Raw genomic sequence first — 14337 nt, 5'->3', positions numbered from 1 at the left:
AAGTGCACTGGGAATTTAATTTTGCCGGAAATGCCAAGAGCCAATAAGGCACTCCAGGGATCTTTTACATGCCGCATAATCATACGGCATGGCCGCTGAGGATTTACGTCTTCATAGATTGCTTGAAAAATGTATGGTTTAAAAATTTTATATTATTATTTTCTTTTTAGTCTGCCGAAGTTGGTTTAAATCAAAAAGCGTTCGAAATTTTGATTGGCGATAAAAGGGAGATGGATTTTGCAACATTGAGGAAACAATTGTAATTTGTTCACGATGAATTTTTCTGTCTTGATATAAACTTTCTGTCCTGAAGTGTTTAGCCAGGCGTGGACAATTCGGTTAAGGATTTTAAGTAATGTATGTACAAGTCCACGTCCTGGAGGCTGTCCTGAAGTGTTCGAAATTTCGATTGATGATAAATTCTACTTAGAGACAAATTCTGCTTAAAAAATTCTAAAAAGGATTGAAGCTTGTGTGGTGGCAAGCGCAGCATTGCAATTGAGATTTGAACATTCTAGCTTGCCGAAAAGAGGGGGAATTTTAGGAAATTTAGCAATGAAGATAAAATTCGCTTAGAGGTTAGGAAATGATTAAAAAATACATTGTCATCAGGTATAGGTCTCTATTTGAGATTTAAGCATTGCAGTTAGCCGGAAAATAGTTGAAATTTTGATTGACTATACATTTCTTATTGTGATATATATTGGCTACCGTGAAACGACTCTTATTATCAGATACAGAACTGAAGTAAAAATATGGAGGCAAAATTACTGAAGGGTCATCTTTAAAACCTGACGTAATTGAGCTAAACGGTTTTCAGATTTGAAATCAGCATAGCAAACACCATTAGAAAAAGTAAACATTATGCCAGATATATAAATAGCTTGTTCTTTTAGTGTAATTGCTGTTTATCTTAATGATTGGATTAAACCAGATGATAGCGGTTTCGCTGCACAGATGTTTTCTTAAATTAAAAGCTATTGCCCGGTATTCCCTTCGTTGAATTTTAAGTCCAACTGCTTCACTTATCCTGCATTACCTTCATCGATGTTTCCTGAAAATTAAGTTACACTGCCCGGTATTCTCTACACTGAAGAGTTTTTTAATATTGGAAGCACTGAGCTCCTGAACAAAATTGTGTGGACATTTCCTTGACATCCATTACTTTCCCATTGAATAGCATGGAGGAAATTTGTTATTTTCATCAACACGAGTTGAAAGTTCTGGAAAAGCCGGGAATTATGATCTGGGGATTTTAACATTAGTCAGTTATAATTGGTGAATCGATTGTTATCATCCTAATGATATAATACGATTAATCATGATTAAAAAATTATACCAGTCTGCCCAAGGGACATTAAATTATTCCCATTTTATTTACTGTGATGTATTTCTCTCCGGTTTTTGCAACTTTCTATGGAAGAGAGGCAACCGGGGAGATAGATTGCTAAGATTAAAAAGCCATTCTCTGTCGATGAAAAATTGATCTTGTACTTCACTAAAGATATTTGCCGTGAACTTCTAGATAGAAGCTGCTGTAGAAGAGATAGCATATCGCTCATGGTCTGCAATAGCGGCACAAGTCAAAAAATCAATATTTGAGATAAGTTGGTTTAAAGTTTTCATTGCTAAGCAAAATGCATAAGAAATGCTTTAGTTTGCTTAAACGAAGATTACCTTCAAGTTGAATTATGAGTTGTGCTAGTATTGCTTCTGAAGGAATGTGTATTTTCACATTTACACCTGTTCTTAGTCCAAAACACGTGTTTGAGTTGTGCCACTATTTCAGCCCATGAGCGATATGTCCTTGTTGCTGCGACTAAGCTCATTGAAAAAAATGGTCGAAAACATTGAGATACAATTGTTAGAGATGGATTAATAAATCACAGTGGCACACACTTCAAGTTGATGAATATACAGATATAGACAACGATGCAAAACTACTTGTTTATGTGCGATATCTACATCAGGATTATCTACATTCATTTCTTGGTGTAACTGTATTTAATTTTGAAGTCATATTTAAATAAAATAAAATATTAAAATTATTAAATCAAAACAATCTCAAATATAAACAATCTCCCCCCCCCCGTTACCGGGCCGAGGTAAAATTCAAACGTTGACTGGTCCGTTGCGATAAAAAGGTTGAGGAAGAGCCTACTAAAGCACGAAAAACTAAATTTCAATGTTTATGCTTTTATATTTGTATGCCATAAACGATTGTGTTCATTAAAAATATTATCTACAAATATTTATTCTAGAATACTTGAGGTCTTGAGGTGATATTCTCATTAATTAAACTGACTTTCCTTATCCTTAACCTTGAATGCGTTAATTGATATTTATCTTGTTCATATGTCTCTTAAATCAACATTTAGGGTTGATACAGATTTTATAATTTTCTGGTAGAAATATTGTCATTTAAAATACAAAATGTAATTTTTTACACCGTTGTAACTACATCAGCGAGAAAATCCAAGGAAAAAAGTTATTATTTTTTTTCAGTTCAGCTTCCTTTTTCAAAATTAAGTTAAGGGCGTTGTTTTCAGTATCACTAAACGTCTTCCGCCGGCACTGAATGTTTGTAACACCCAGCGAGGTCCTGAACAAAATGGCTTCGTTTAATTAATATTCTAATTTTCAAATCATTTCCTTCATTTAAATTGCTGCTTAACTTAAATTTTCAAAATCATAAATTGTGTTATACGTGTATTATAATGTGTTTCATGTTTAAATTGTATTTGATGGTGATGAAAAAAGCATAAAAAAAACTTACAAATTTTTGTTTATGAAGAAAGTTTATTCTTTCACATTTTCTTTTTTGTAATCAATGGAATAGTACATGGTAAATATGAGGGATGAAACTGTAAACATTTATGATATCAACTCTCAAAGTGAACTATTTACAAATAAAAACATCGAATTGAAGGACTGTGATGTCATACATTCTTACTTAACTTAAAATAAATACATAGATTGTGGTGGATAGCTGAAAAATGAGCAAAAAATGACGACGAAATCATTTCGTAATAAGATCTTGTCAGATACGAGTGATAATTATGTATACACCATATCATTTATATAATTTAAAAATTTACGGGCAACCAATTGCACTGTTGAACAAGTTGGGGTAACATCATAATAGAATGATATTGCATAGCGTTTTTCTTACATCAACCCTAACGTCATCTTTACTTTCTATCTCTTGGCGATAATGCTGTCGTTCTTACTCAAAGATATGGAGATAATATCTTAAAGTGGAGCTATCTTCCTTTCGTTGAAAATATTTTAATTATTAGCTTGGATATCGAATGTTTAAAAAAAATTTACTATTAAATTTGATTTACTATCAAATCTCTTTTACTGGCATAATCTACAAAAAATTTTATCATTTGCGAAAATTTAAATTATATTAATTAAGATATTACTTGATTAGAAACTTTATTCGCTTTAAAATAACACAGACGGGAAATAGAATAATACAGATTGCGATTGACTTACTTCCTGCACTCAAAAATAGGCGCCCATTTTCAAGATTCGCCAGACGTGAATGAGAAGAAAGAAAAGTGATTTGAAATAAAAATGGAAAGTTGCCAAACAAAACTACCAAACTGTCAAGTTGCCAAATAATTACTAAGTTAAGAAAACAAAACTAGAAAAACCTCAGTAGCCGAGAGAGAATAAAAATAAACATGAAGAACCAGAAAAAAGAAAATCACTGAGGCAGAAAGGTGAAAATGTCTTTTGTTTCTTCTCATTTACGTTTGGCAAGTCTTAAAAATGGGTGCCTATTTTTGAGCGCTTGAATCTGGGTGCCTATTTTTGAGCCTGACTGTTACTTCCAAACTTTTTTTCTTCCTTTTTTTAAGCACATGAAGCTTTTTAACCAAATAAAATATCTTACCTCTTCAGTTTCTTGGGTTTATTTATATAATTAACCGAAATATTTAAAAAAATGCAATTAACTTTATTACCACTTTATATGAAAATTACTTCTGTTATATATTCAGCTAAATTAATTTAATATTACTATTAATTTACATATACTTATTTTATTTATAAACATTCATAATTTTTTGAAGTATCTATTTAAGGAAATCTGACTTAGCTATTAACAACAGACTAGGTTTCAATTACTTAATATTTCTCTAATTTATTTACGTCTGTATTTTTAAAGCATGAGGAAAATAAAATTTAATTTCGATATAAGCGTTAGGACAGGTTTATATCATTCCATACGTATTTAATTTAATTATAGACATTTGGTATTGATCAACTAAATTTGGTATTGGTTTCAATATTTGCAAAAGTTTACATAACATAGTACGTCACTTATTCATAAACAGTTATAGTTTTTTATCTTTGCAATTGAAAAATAATTATTAAAACAACTATGCCTGATTTTTTCATTAACGATGGAACATTAAGTTTATGAGATATAATAAACTTATAAATCTTTGAATTTTTATAAAATATCGCAGTAATAAGACAAATACTCTAAAATGGCATTGTTGTTGTCTCATAATATAGTATTGTTTAAAGGTAAGTGGATACATATATTACCCCCTCAAATAAAAAAAATGGATATAATTGTACTTATAAATGTCTATGAAAAATAGTTTTGTAGAATAAATAGCAATAATCTATTGGGCGTCTTGTCCTATATGCTTAAAAGTTATGGTATGAACATCAAGATTATCTTTCAGATTGTGGCCATTAGGGAATATCGTTGGTTGAAAAGTTGATTCGATATTATCGTCTTTGTTGGTCGCTGCACTTTCTTTTAATTTTTTCGATGACAGGAAGACTTTTTCTAGAGCCATAAAAGGAGCCTCGTACAACAAACTCAAAACACAAGCTGTAAGAAAACTTAAAACAACTGTGCCGCAGTATTGATGAACCTAGAACAAGAAATTGAATAAGAATTCCACATATTTATTGTAAAAATAAATTGGTTGGCTACTAATTTCCTGCCGCTTTTTTTAACATGTCATTAACATTTAGATCACTCGAAATAGGATGTTTTCTGTCCCATTGCATTCTGTTTTGTATTTTTGTTGTTGCGCGAGTTAATTAATGTTAGTTTTCAGATAATTAAAATGAAAGGTTAAGTTGAGGAAAAAATGAGCTTTTTCGTAACCTTCTCTTTGTTTTTAATTAAAGTTTTAAAGCCGCTAATAATGCTCGTGACATTTGTGCTGTGTGTGGGGAAAATGTGCCATAACTGAAAAAAAAAAGCCATTTGTGATTGGTACGTTAAGTTTAAAAATGGAAATTTTGGCCTAATTGAGGCACCTTGTCCTGGTCGTCCTATTGAGTTCGATGACGAGTAATTAAACTAGCTTTTGCACGAAACTTCGTGTTAAACACAAAGAAACAGAAATAGAACGCTACCACACTTTAAATTTTTGAAAGTATTAAAAAAAATTACGGTGGGAGCCTAGTTGCCAGCTTAATAAATAAATCTGATGACAGCACGAAAACCACTGCCACATTTTAGTTTCGTATTGGGCTGATCGGAAAGTAATTTCGTTTTTTTATGAAAATGAAAGGTGATATACTTTATGGTGAACAAATATTTTATTGAATCAGATATTGTCCATTCTGTCCAATACCTTTTATCATCTTTTTGGCATTAGCTTGATTTCGCGCGCTTTGCTGGCGAAAAAACTGATCCAGGTGATTTTTGATATCCTTACTTGAAGTATCTTTATTTGACCATTAAGAAAAAATTGTAGAGAGCAGAACATTGTTGTCGAAAACCAATTTGCTGTCTTAAATGATGATTTTTTTTATTAATTATTGATGATTTTTTTGATTAATGATTTTTTGATGATGAATTGTTTTCTTTCCCTTTTACTATCTATTTTCTACTTACTTACTACTTTTGTATAGAAGTTATAAGTCTATAATAGTATAAGTAAAGAAATAAGTCGCCCCTAAGGAAATTTTGAACACCGAGACAAAAAGAAAAAAAAACCGGAAGTGGTATATGTATTTGTATATTAAGTATAAGAACATTTGTATATTATGTATTCTATATTCTAATCATAATAATGCGTGAGAAATCGAATTCTTTTAAAAAAAGCATTCCTACCAGTATTGGATGTAATGCTGCAATAGGATTTCTAATGGTACCATAATATGTATAATGCACAAATGGATGTACTAAGTATGTCATGTACGTCAATCGACTCAGAGGGACAAATCCATTCCAGCTTAGAATGGTTGTTGCAACTCCTGAAATAGAAAAAAAAGTTGTATAAACTGAAAAAGAAAGTGGTTTAAAATCACACATTTCATGATGTATTTTTAGTCCAGCTTATAATACTTTTACTAGAGATTCCTATTTTAACAAACAGTAAAGATTTAAACCAATCGAAGCACTGTCCTGTTTCGTTTCGATAAGTTTAGTTCGAGAGTTAAGACTTGGTCCTGTGCTACCCTCCTCTCTTGATTTGTGTCTTCGCTGGGCCAACGAAGGGAAGGAGATAACCAGAGGAAGAAGATAACCAAGACAAAATTTATTGTGGACCTCTTTCATAGGCACAAAAAACCTTATTTTCATGTTTTGAAGAATTCTAGAAGATCCTTTATACGAAATCGTGGTTTTTATATAGATACTATAATGAAATTCTCTGCAATTATCTTTCAAAAAAAGAAAAAAAAACTAATTAATAAGCACTATATTTTTGTAAGAAATTTCGGTTGAGTCCTAAGCAGTTTCTTGCCCTAGGACAATCATCATTCTATCCCCTCTTAGAGTATGGCCTTGACTTCATCACAAGTAAATTATAGGCCTAACTTTCTTAAATTATCAAATAAAGTAGAACTGTTTGCTGTCTTTTCTCTGAAATCCTAGTATTTCTAAATCTCCCATAGCGTTAACAAATGTACCTGGTTTTGCCCCACTAATGGGGCACAGTTACAATAAAGTTACAATAAAGTAATAACATATGACTTAATTTAATAATATGATCTTTAAAAGATCGAGATACCTGGGTTTGGGGTACGATAAAAAAATTATAAAAATGGTAAAATGTTTGAACTGAGAGTAGTGATTAGTTTAAGATTTTAGCCATCACTTTTACGCCAAGAAATTGGATTTTGCCTCTTTATTTTGACATAAGGAGTCATTAAAGTATCCAGTCATTAAATATAATTTCTTTTATGTGATAGGTGCAGCTGATCTTCCTATAAGCTTTTCACCTTCGTAATTGATTGAAAAATAATTGATTCTGCAAATTGTTTGCCTAATGGTGTTCTTTCCCCCCACTGTAAATGTTTTTTTTTCTGCACTATCCATCACCGCAAGCAGACTGCACTATCCATCCACAGCAGACGATTGACCTTCGGAGAGTTCATTCCAACATGGGGATATCGTCGTGCTAAAGAATCGTCATTGCTGCAAAACTTTACCCATACCTACCACCGTTTCTTTTATCATCTGGTTTCAGAAGTTTCGAAACAGCTCTTATTTTAACTAATGAACTCGTACCATGGTTTAGAATACAATCGTCTTTTTATGATGGACGGATAGTAACGTGTTTAGTATAAAGAACAGTAAATAATTAACTTAAAACAATTGATATTTTTACCTCCATGGCCAGTCATACATGCTATGGTAACATACGCTAATCCTAGAGTAAAAGCTAAATTCTTCAGACTTAAATATAGTACAGAAGTAACCAAGCTAGGTACATTGCCTTGATGCCAGTTATAAACTCCAATAGTGACACTGAATCCCAGTGCGAATGCAACTATCCAGCCCAACAAATTGAGAGCCTACAGAACAAAATACAAATTAGGTAAAACTATCATTAATATGTCCTCTGTCCTCACTGCTCCTAGAAGTACTTCACAGTGGTAATGAAAAAGAAACTAAGTTCGATAAATTAAGACGACAACTATAAGTTGTTCTGAAAAGAAAATATATGTGTTTAAAATCTTCAGCCAACCAAACAATGGCAACAGCTTGCCATTGTTTGGTATACTATACTTCATTATACTATATAAAATGAATTTACCGTACAAGTGAAGTTTACCATATAAAGTGAATTACTACCATTATTTAATTTTTCTAAGACCAGTGGGAACACTGGTATTATTAATAAATGTAAATGTGATAGCGAAGATTAAGATGTGAGAGCTACTTATTAATGCAGTTAGTGGAATATCATTCAATTTATTAACATAAAACTCAACTAAAACTTACAAATTATTTTACCGCGGAGGATCAGAAGATAAATTACATTAAGATAACTAAAACAATGATTCTTACCAGTGGAATTCGGATTTTCTTCTTTTTCGCAAGTATGTGACCAACGGTTAAGCCTACACTGTAAGAACATACATGCAAATATGTTCGGTAGTAGCCACGATCAATGAAGTAATTCACATCACTACAAATATAAAAATTAGAATTCATTATGAAAAAGTAATTTTAACTCAAAATCAGTAATAATAATTGGAAATCGAGATGTAGGTAAATACATTTGAATTGAAAGTCTCAAGTAACTCCTTTAGCTGCATTTAGTTTCATTTGAATAATACTTAATAAAACTAAAAAAAATGCCTTTATTTGTTCTTTTAAATTATCGCTTTTAATCAGTGATAACTAATAGGAGAAACAAAAGTAATGACTTACTCTTTATGCATAAAAACATAGATGGCTACTGGGTTCAATTTATAAAAGATAGTGAATGCAGCTGAGATAACTATTCCGGCCAAACACAATCCAGCATTGATCGTCATCGCTAAGCGGGGATTCCTGAAATAATGCATCAGTAACTGTATCATTTTTAGTACCAGTATTTCAAAGCTTTCAACGTTTAGACATTTCATAGAGAATTTTTGTTTAGTGATAAAAAAAAGAACTATTCTGGCGTAAGAAAGAAATGTAGCATCTCCAAGCCAGTGCCTTTTTGCTAAGGGAAGCAAAGTTAAATTGAAATTTGTAAGCAATATTTATATCTTTTTTGAAAACATTAAAACAACTAAATACATATTAGTTTAAATTACAAAGTAGTTGCAGTAGTAGTTATAAAATATATTCTAATAATAATGTAAAATGTACAACAGTTCGTAGAAGCTGGTAGCTATGCAAGTTACAGATAAATTACTCTTAAATTATATTAAAAAAAATTCTTTTAATGCCTCAGCGAAAAAAAATAGGTAATGCACAGATGCTAATTTTTTTAGATTTTCTCAAAGTTAAAGGGAAGATAAAGTGATAGCCGAACTTATATCTCTTTCATTCATTATTTGATTTATACAAACAGTTTTAGAACGATTTCTCCATTAATGAATATAAATTAATTAATGCATAAAAATCATATGCTAATGTGTTAAAGCTCTGGCAAAGTATAAAAATGTTTCTGTCTGAAATTGTTATTCATTCTCATTTCCCTATCACTGGAAAAAAATTTTTTCAGAGGGAAAAAGTTGGCACATATGTATATATTCCTCGATAAAAGGATAAAATGTCCGTGATATCCGAAGGAAATCAAAGGATTAAATATAACGTGATATCAGAAGGATATCAAAGGATAAAAATGTAGTTAGTTTTTATTATTTTTCTTAACTTATGAGATATTAAAAATGAACGACTAATTTCAATTAAAAGATGAAGCCTTGTAAATAAGGTTAGGTGCTTGACCATGATTGGGTAATGATGATGTAACAATTTTTTTTATTTTATTTTTTTATTTTATAGTTTTCATTAATTTGCCGTTATTACTATGAAAGAAGCAAAATGACGAGTGGTAGAACAGATTTAAGTGAATTACATATTCAGAAGAAATTTGAAAAGCACATTAAGAGATTCATCTCCCAACTAAAATTCAAATTTTAATGTATAACTAGTTTTACCAGATCTACTTGTGCTGCGTACCTTTATTGGATGCTGCGCAATTGGAGATTTTAAACCACTAAAAAATTCGTCTTAATAATTTTCTTTAATTTTCTCTAAAGGTTTTGATCTTTTTTTTATCTTGTCCATGGACAATTAAATGGCCTCGTGTGCCTTCAAAACTGCATCCGCTAGCTCCAATACATCATTACTGTAGAGGATCTCACGAAGTTCTGAAGCCAGTGACACCATACTCAGTTGTAAAACATATGGAGTAGGGGCTGGACACTCGAGAATGTGATCCGGGGTAAGTTGGATATCGGCGCAGTTCTTGCAGGGAAAATAAGTTCTTATTTTGACTGGGAGAATTTTCATCCCTTAAAAGTGGTTTGTTCTTAGTCTTGTAATTGTTGATGTTAAGATTTTGGAACAATCAAAGTCAGTAATGAGGGGTTTCCTGAAGGAATGGGGCAGAAGTCTGTGTTTTGCAACTGCATTTGCGTCTGCAAGCGTGATGGTGGTGCAAGGTTGGTCGGCACCTCTGCTTTCCTTAGCCAAGGAGTCCGCACACTCGTTTCCCTCAATATTCACGTGCGCTGGTATTCATTGCAGCAAGCAGGATTTCCCATTGCCGTGCAATCCTTCAAGTAGGACATTTATAGCAGAAGTGACGTTGGTTTCACAGTTGTTGATTAAGGGTTTTGATATATTATGTATTTAAAAGAGCAGACTAAGGTTTCGTAGTAGAAAAAAATATTGCGAATTCAATATGAAATTAAAGTATGCCGCTACATACCTCTGGAGAGGAATGAGAACTAATAGACTGAGCAAATACAATTGAGTATCCACTGGTATATACCATGACCAATCCAGGCACTGAAAGTAAATAGAATTTCATTAAAACCACAATAGCTATGCTTTTTTCTTGTTTTTTTTCCTAGGTAATAGTTAAATAAAAATTAAGTTTGTTTCATTAAAATGAAATTTATTTAATGTCACTAGAGCTTGTAGCAGTTACTGTATGATTAGCAAAAAGAGTGAAAATTGGCAACTATGATAACTGAACAAAAAGTCTACATCTGTTTACCGAAAATCTCTAAAATAATCAATTAAAGAAAGCGAAAGGATATGGAAACGCACAGTTTATTGCTTTTAGCTTTAGGAACCAGATAAGTTTTTTGAGCTTAAATTCAAACATTTGGCGCTGATGATTAGAAAATGTTTTCTGCAAAGCGTGGGACACCTATAACTGAAATATTTGTATTAGCGTTTGTTAAATTTAACTTCCGACTCCACAATTTTGATCCTCTGCAGAGGGGATAGCTCCCAGCTTCGGTAGCCCGACGACCTGCACGCGAAGTCGAGCACTTTACGATAGAACAGTTTACCAATGACCAATACCGCACACCCTCGATCCCTACGCAGACTAATTCAAGAGCTCACCCACCCGCACACTGACAGCAGTCAGTGATGCTTGACTACGGCGATCTGAAGGGAACCGTGTCTTAACAATCAGTCCACTGCGGGACAAAAATGGAAGGCAAGATTTCATAAAAAAATGGAGCAAACTTGTCGCTTTAGCTACAACCTCAATTTTAAAAAATATGAACCATTGTAGTACTGATTACATTTATACCGATTCATCTATGCTTGTGGTACTCACGAATGCATAATTTCTTTGAAAAACAGAGTGCAAACGAAGTGGTTTTGCTACCACTTTTTAAATTTTGCAGGAATCTCAGAATTTTCAAAAACGAAAATTTTACATGATCCGCTTGCAATATGTAAAAAAATAATCGAGTAAAATTTGCAATTTTTTTAAAACAAGCAGCATTTTTACTAGAAAAAAATTTACTGAATGATGCAAGTAGGTGTTCAATTTATTTAATCCTTTTAAAATACAATACTACATACTCTTAAATAGTTAAAACCTTACCATATTCTCTGTAGGAACGAAATTACTGAAGTACAAAAGATTAGTCCACCAGTTTCTTCTACATTTTTCAACAATTTTGTCTGTAATTGTTTCTTTCCATACGGGACCCGAGCTGATATGAGGTAAAAGAATACTCGTAGCGATGACAAGCATATAAGGCGGTGTTAATCTGAGGGAAAGAAAAAGAAATATTAATAAATAGTGTGACAAATTGATGTAGGAAAGTTTTCTTGAATAGTATGGGTAACAAATACTATACTCCGTTGCAAGTTAAGGAAATACCATAGATGTACAGGATTTGAGTAATCATCCGCGACTGTATATAGTTCCGTATTATTTAATTATCAAATTATACAAATATGATTTAATTTATGCCATTTTTTATGATATATATTGCGGAATTATTAAAAAAAATGTAGGTTATAGTTTCGAAGTGTTTCTGGAATTATAGACAAGGCGACATATTTCCATAAATATGAGGAACATTCGTTTTTGAAAAAAAAGAAGAAGAAAACAACTATATGATATTGCCAGAGCATTGGATTTGATTAAATCACTAAAAATGTCGTGTCGTATGCTGACATGTCCCAAACAAATCAAAGGCAATATAAGGAATTTTTACGTTTGTTTCACTGTAGAAGAAATTAACCAGCAAGAAACAATATTATTCATTCAGCAGGTTTTTTTTTTAACAGCGAAGAGTAAGACGTATATTTGTTACGATTTTTAGGAATCATTTTTATTAATTCTTATTACTTGTTAATGGATGACTCAATAAGTTTTGTTTTTCTCATTTCCCACGATTTAATAAAGCAAGAAAATAGAAGGCCGTGCAACGTCGTTTCAAAAGTTGGCGATGTTGATACATGTTTGCGTTGAGAGCTTGGCATCCATTTGGCGTACACTTAAATGCAAACAAGCTCACTCTTTAGGGATAATGGTTTTTTCGTAACTTGTAACAATTAATAGGGTAATCCATTAGGATCACCCTCTTATACACTCCATTATTAGTTTTTTTTTTGTACTTTGAATCCTTAAAGTCAAAAAAATTATATGAGGGTCAAAAATTAATAAAGGGTAAATTTTTTTTCTTCTAAATGTAACGAAGCACTACTTAAGAACAGGAGAGGAAAAACATCAAAACCTGCTTAATTGCCGGAGAAAAACGAGAATAGTTGTCAGGTGAGAGAAGAAAGGCATCTAAATTTCAGCCGTCAATCAAACGCTTCTTTATTTTTATTCGTACTGCTTTCTACAATAAGGCTTCGTTACTATTTTGTTTTCCTCGCTGAAACATTAATTTGCGAATCCTATTGTGTGTACGTTATTAATTTTATGCTTGATTCAGAATCTAAAAATATGCATTAGAGACGAGATTATGGAATATACACCGAAGAGTCATTACATTATGACCACCCTCCATCTATAACAATGGGCTCACCCAGGTTTTCATGGTTTTTCGCCCAGGAACAATGTTTTCATGGGGCACATTAGAACCCATAATCCTCATAGAACAATCCCTGACGTCTGTAAGCTACTTGAACATAGTTGCAGACTAGGATCACCCATTCATGGCAACAGTTTTTCCTGCGGGGGATGGTGTTTACCAACAGGATAATACACCATGTCGTAAGGGTCGAATCGTCATGAATGGGTTCGAGGAACATTCCAGTGACTTTCAAGTCATGTCTTGGCCTCTTAATTCACCTGACCTTAATCCAATAGAGAATTTGTGGTCCTACCTGGAAAACCAAATTCGTGCTGCCACACTACCCCCTCGCAATGTGAAGGAATTGCAGGACCAGTTGGTGAGCGCTTATTACCAGATACCTCAGACTACCTATCAGCACCTTGTGGAATCAATGCCACTGCGGGTGCTAGCAGCTTTGTGGGCTAAAGGTGGTACTACATGATATTAGCAGGTTGGTCATAATGTAAACGCTTTTCGGTGTAATGCACACTCAGAGTGTCTACTGCTCCCGAGTTCGAATTTATGTGATATTTTATTTGAAATTTCTCGGATTTTCGAAAAACTTGGGAGTAGATTTAAAAGTTTTTCATGAGCCCTATAATGTGATAATTTTAAGATTTTTAAATGTGATATTTTTTTTTTCATTTTTAAAAGTTTTTCAAATTAAATTCATTTATGATTATAATTAAACATAATAAATTCAAGTAATTATCTTTTGATATGAAATTATGCTCTAGCAAAATTTAAAAAAAAACCATGGTGTTAGTCTTGTAAGAAATTATTGACTTAGCTTCAGTGCTAATACTTTGTCACTTTTTTCAAAAAGCTGCTTTCTGCCCAAACCCAATAAGTTAACACGTTCATTGCTACCCGAGTTTTGGTTGTAATATCCTCTCCCGACTATATCTATCATTGAAGAGTGGTCATCTATAAATATAAAATCAAAGTAAAATTTTCTTACTTTAAAAATTACTCGTATTTTAGTTTCAAAATTTTACAACTTTTTTTTAATAAGCGATACGTCATTGTTATAGGAAAATATCAGATTTTTTGCAAAATTAGTTGAATTTTAATCTTGCT

The 14337-nt window shown here is 32.2% G+C and overlaps 1 protein-coding gene across 1 annotated transcript in view; it reads right to left on the bottom strand.

Moving 5' to 3' along the window:
- Window positions 1–2779: 2779 nt before the first annotated feature.
- LOC107445367 (nose resistant to fluoxetine protein 6-like) overlaps window positions 2780–14337 on the bottom strand; it is a 51637-nt gene continuing 40079 nt past the window's right edge. Inside the window, exons 9-15 of the mRNA XM_043043784.2 lie at window positions 11787–11955; window positions 10647–10726; window positions 8648–8770; window positions 8282–8402; window positions 7599–7785; window positions 6098–6240; window positions 2780–4901 (exon numbers count right to left, since the gene is read on the bottom strand). Coding sequence (XP_042899718.1) covers window positions 4644–4901; window positions 6098–6240; window positions 7599–7785; window positions 8282–8402; window positions 8648–8770; window positions 10647–10726; window positions 11787–11955 — 1081 coding nt within the window. The 3' untranslated portion in view covers window positions 2780–4643. The remainder of the gene's footprint in view (window positions 4902–6097; window positions 6241–7598; window positions 7786–8281; window positions 8403–8647; window positions 8771–10646; window positions 10727–11786; window positions 11956–14337) is intronic.

The sequence above is a fragment of the Parasteatoda tepidariorum genome, chromosome 1 (genome assembly GCF_043381705.1).
Source record: "Parasteatoda tepidariorum isolate YZ-2023 chromosome 1, CAS_Ptep_4.0, whole genome shotgun sequence".
In the NCBI taxonomy this organism is placed as follows: domain Eukaryota; kingdom Metazoa; phylum Arthropoda; class Arachnida; order Araneae; family Theridiidae; genus Parasteatoda; species Parasteatoda tepidariorum.
The sequence above is the reverse complement of the archived record's forward strand: the minus strand, read 5'-3'. Positions and strand labels throughout refer to the sequence as shown.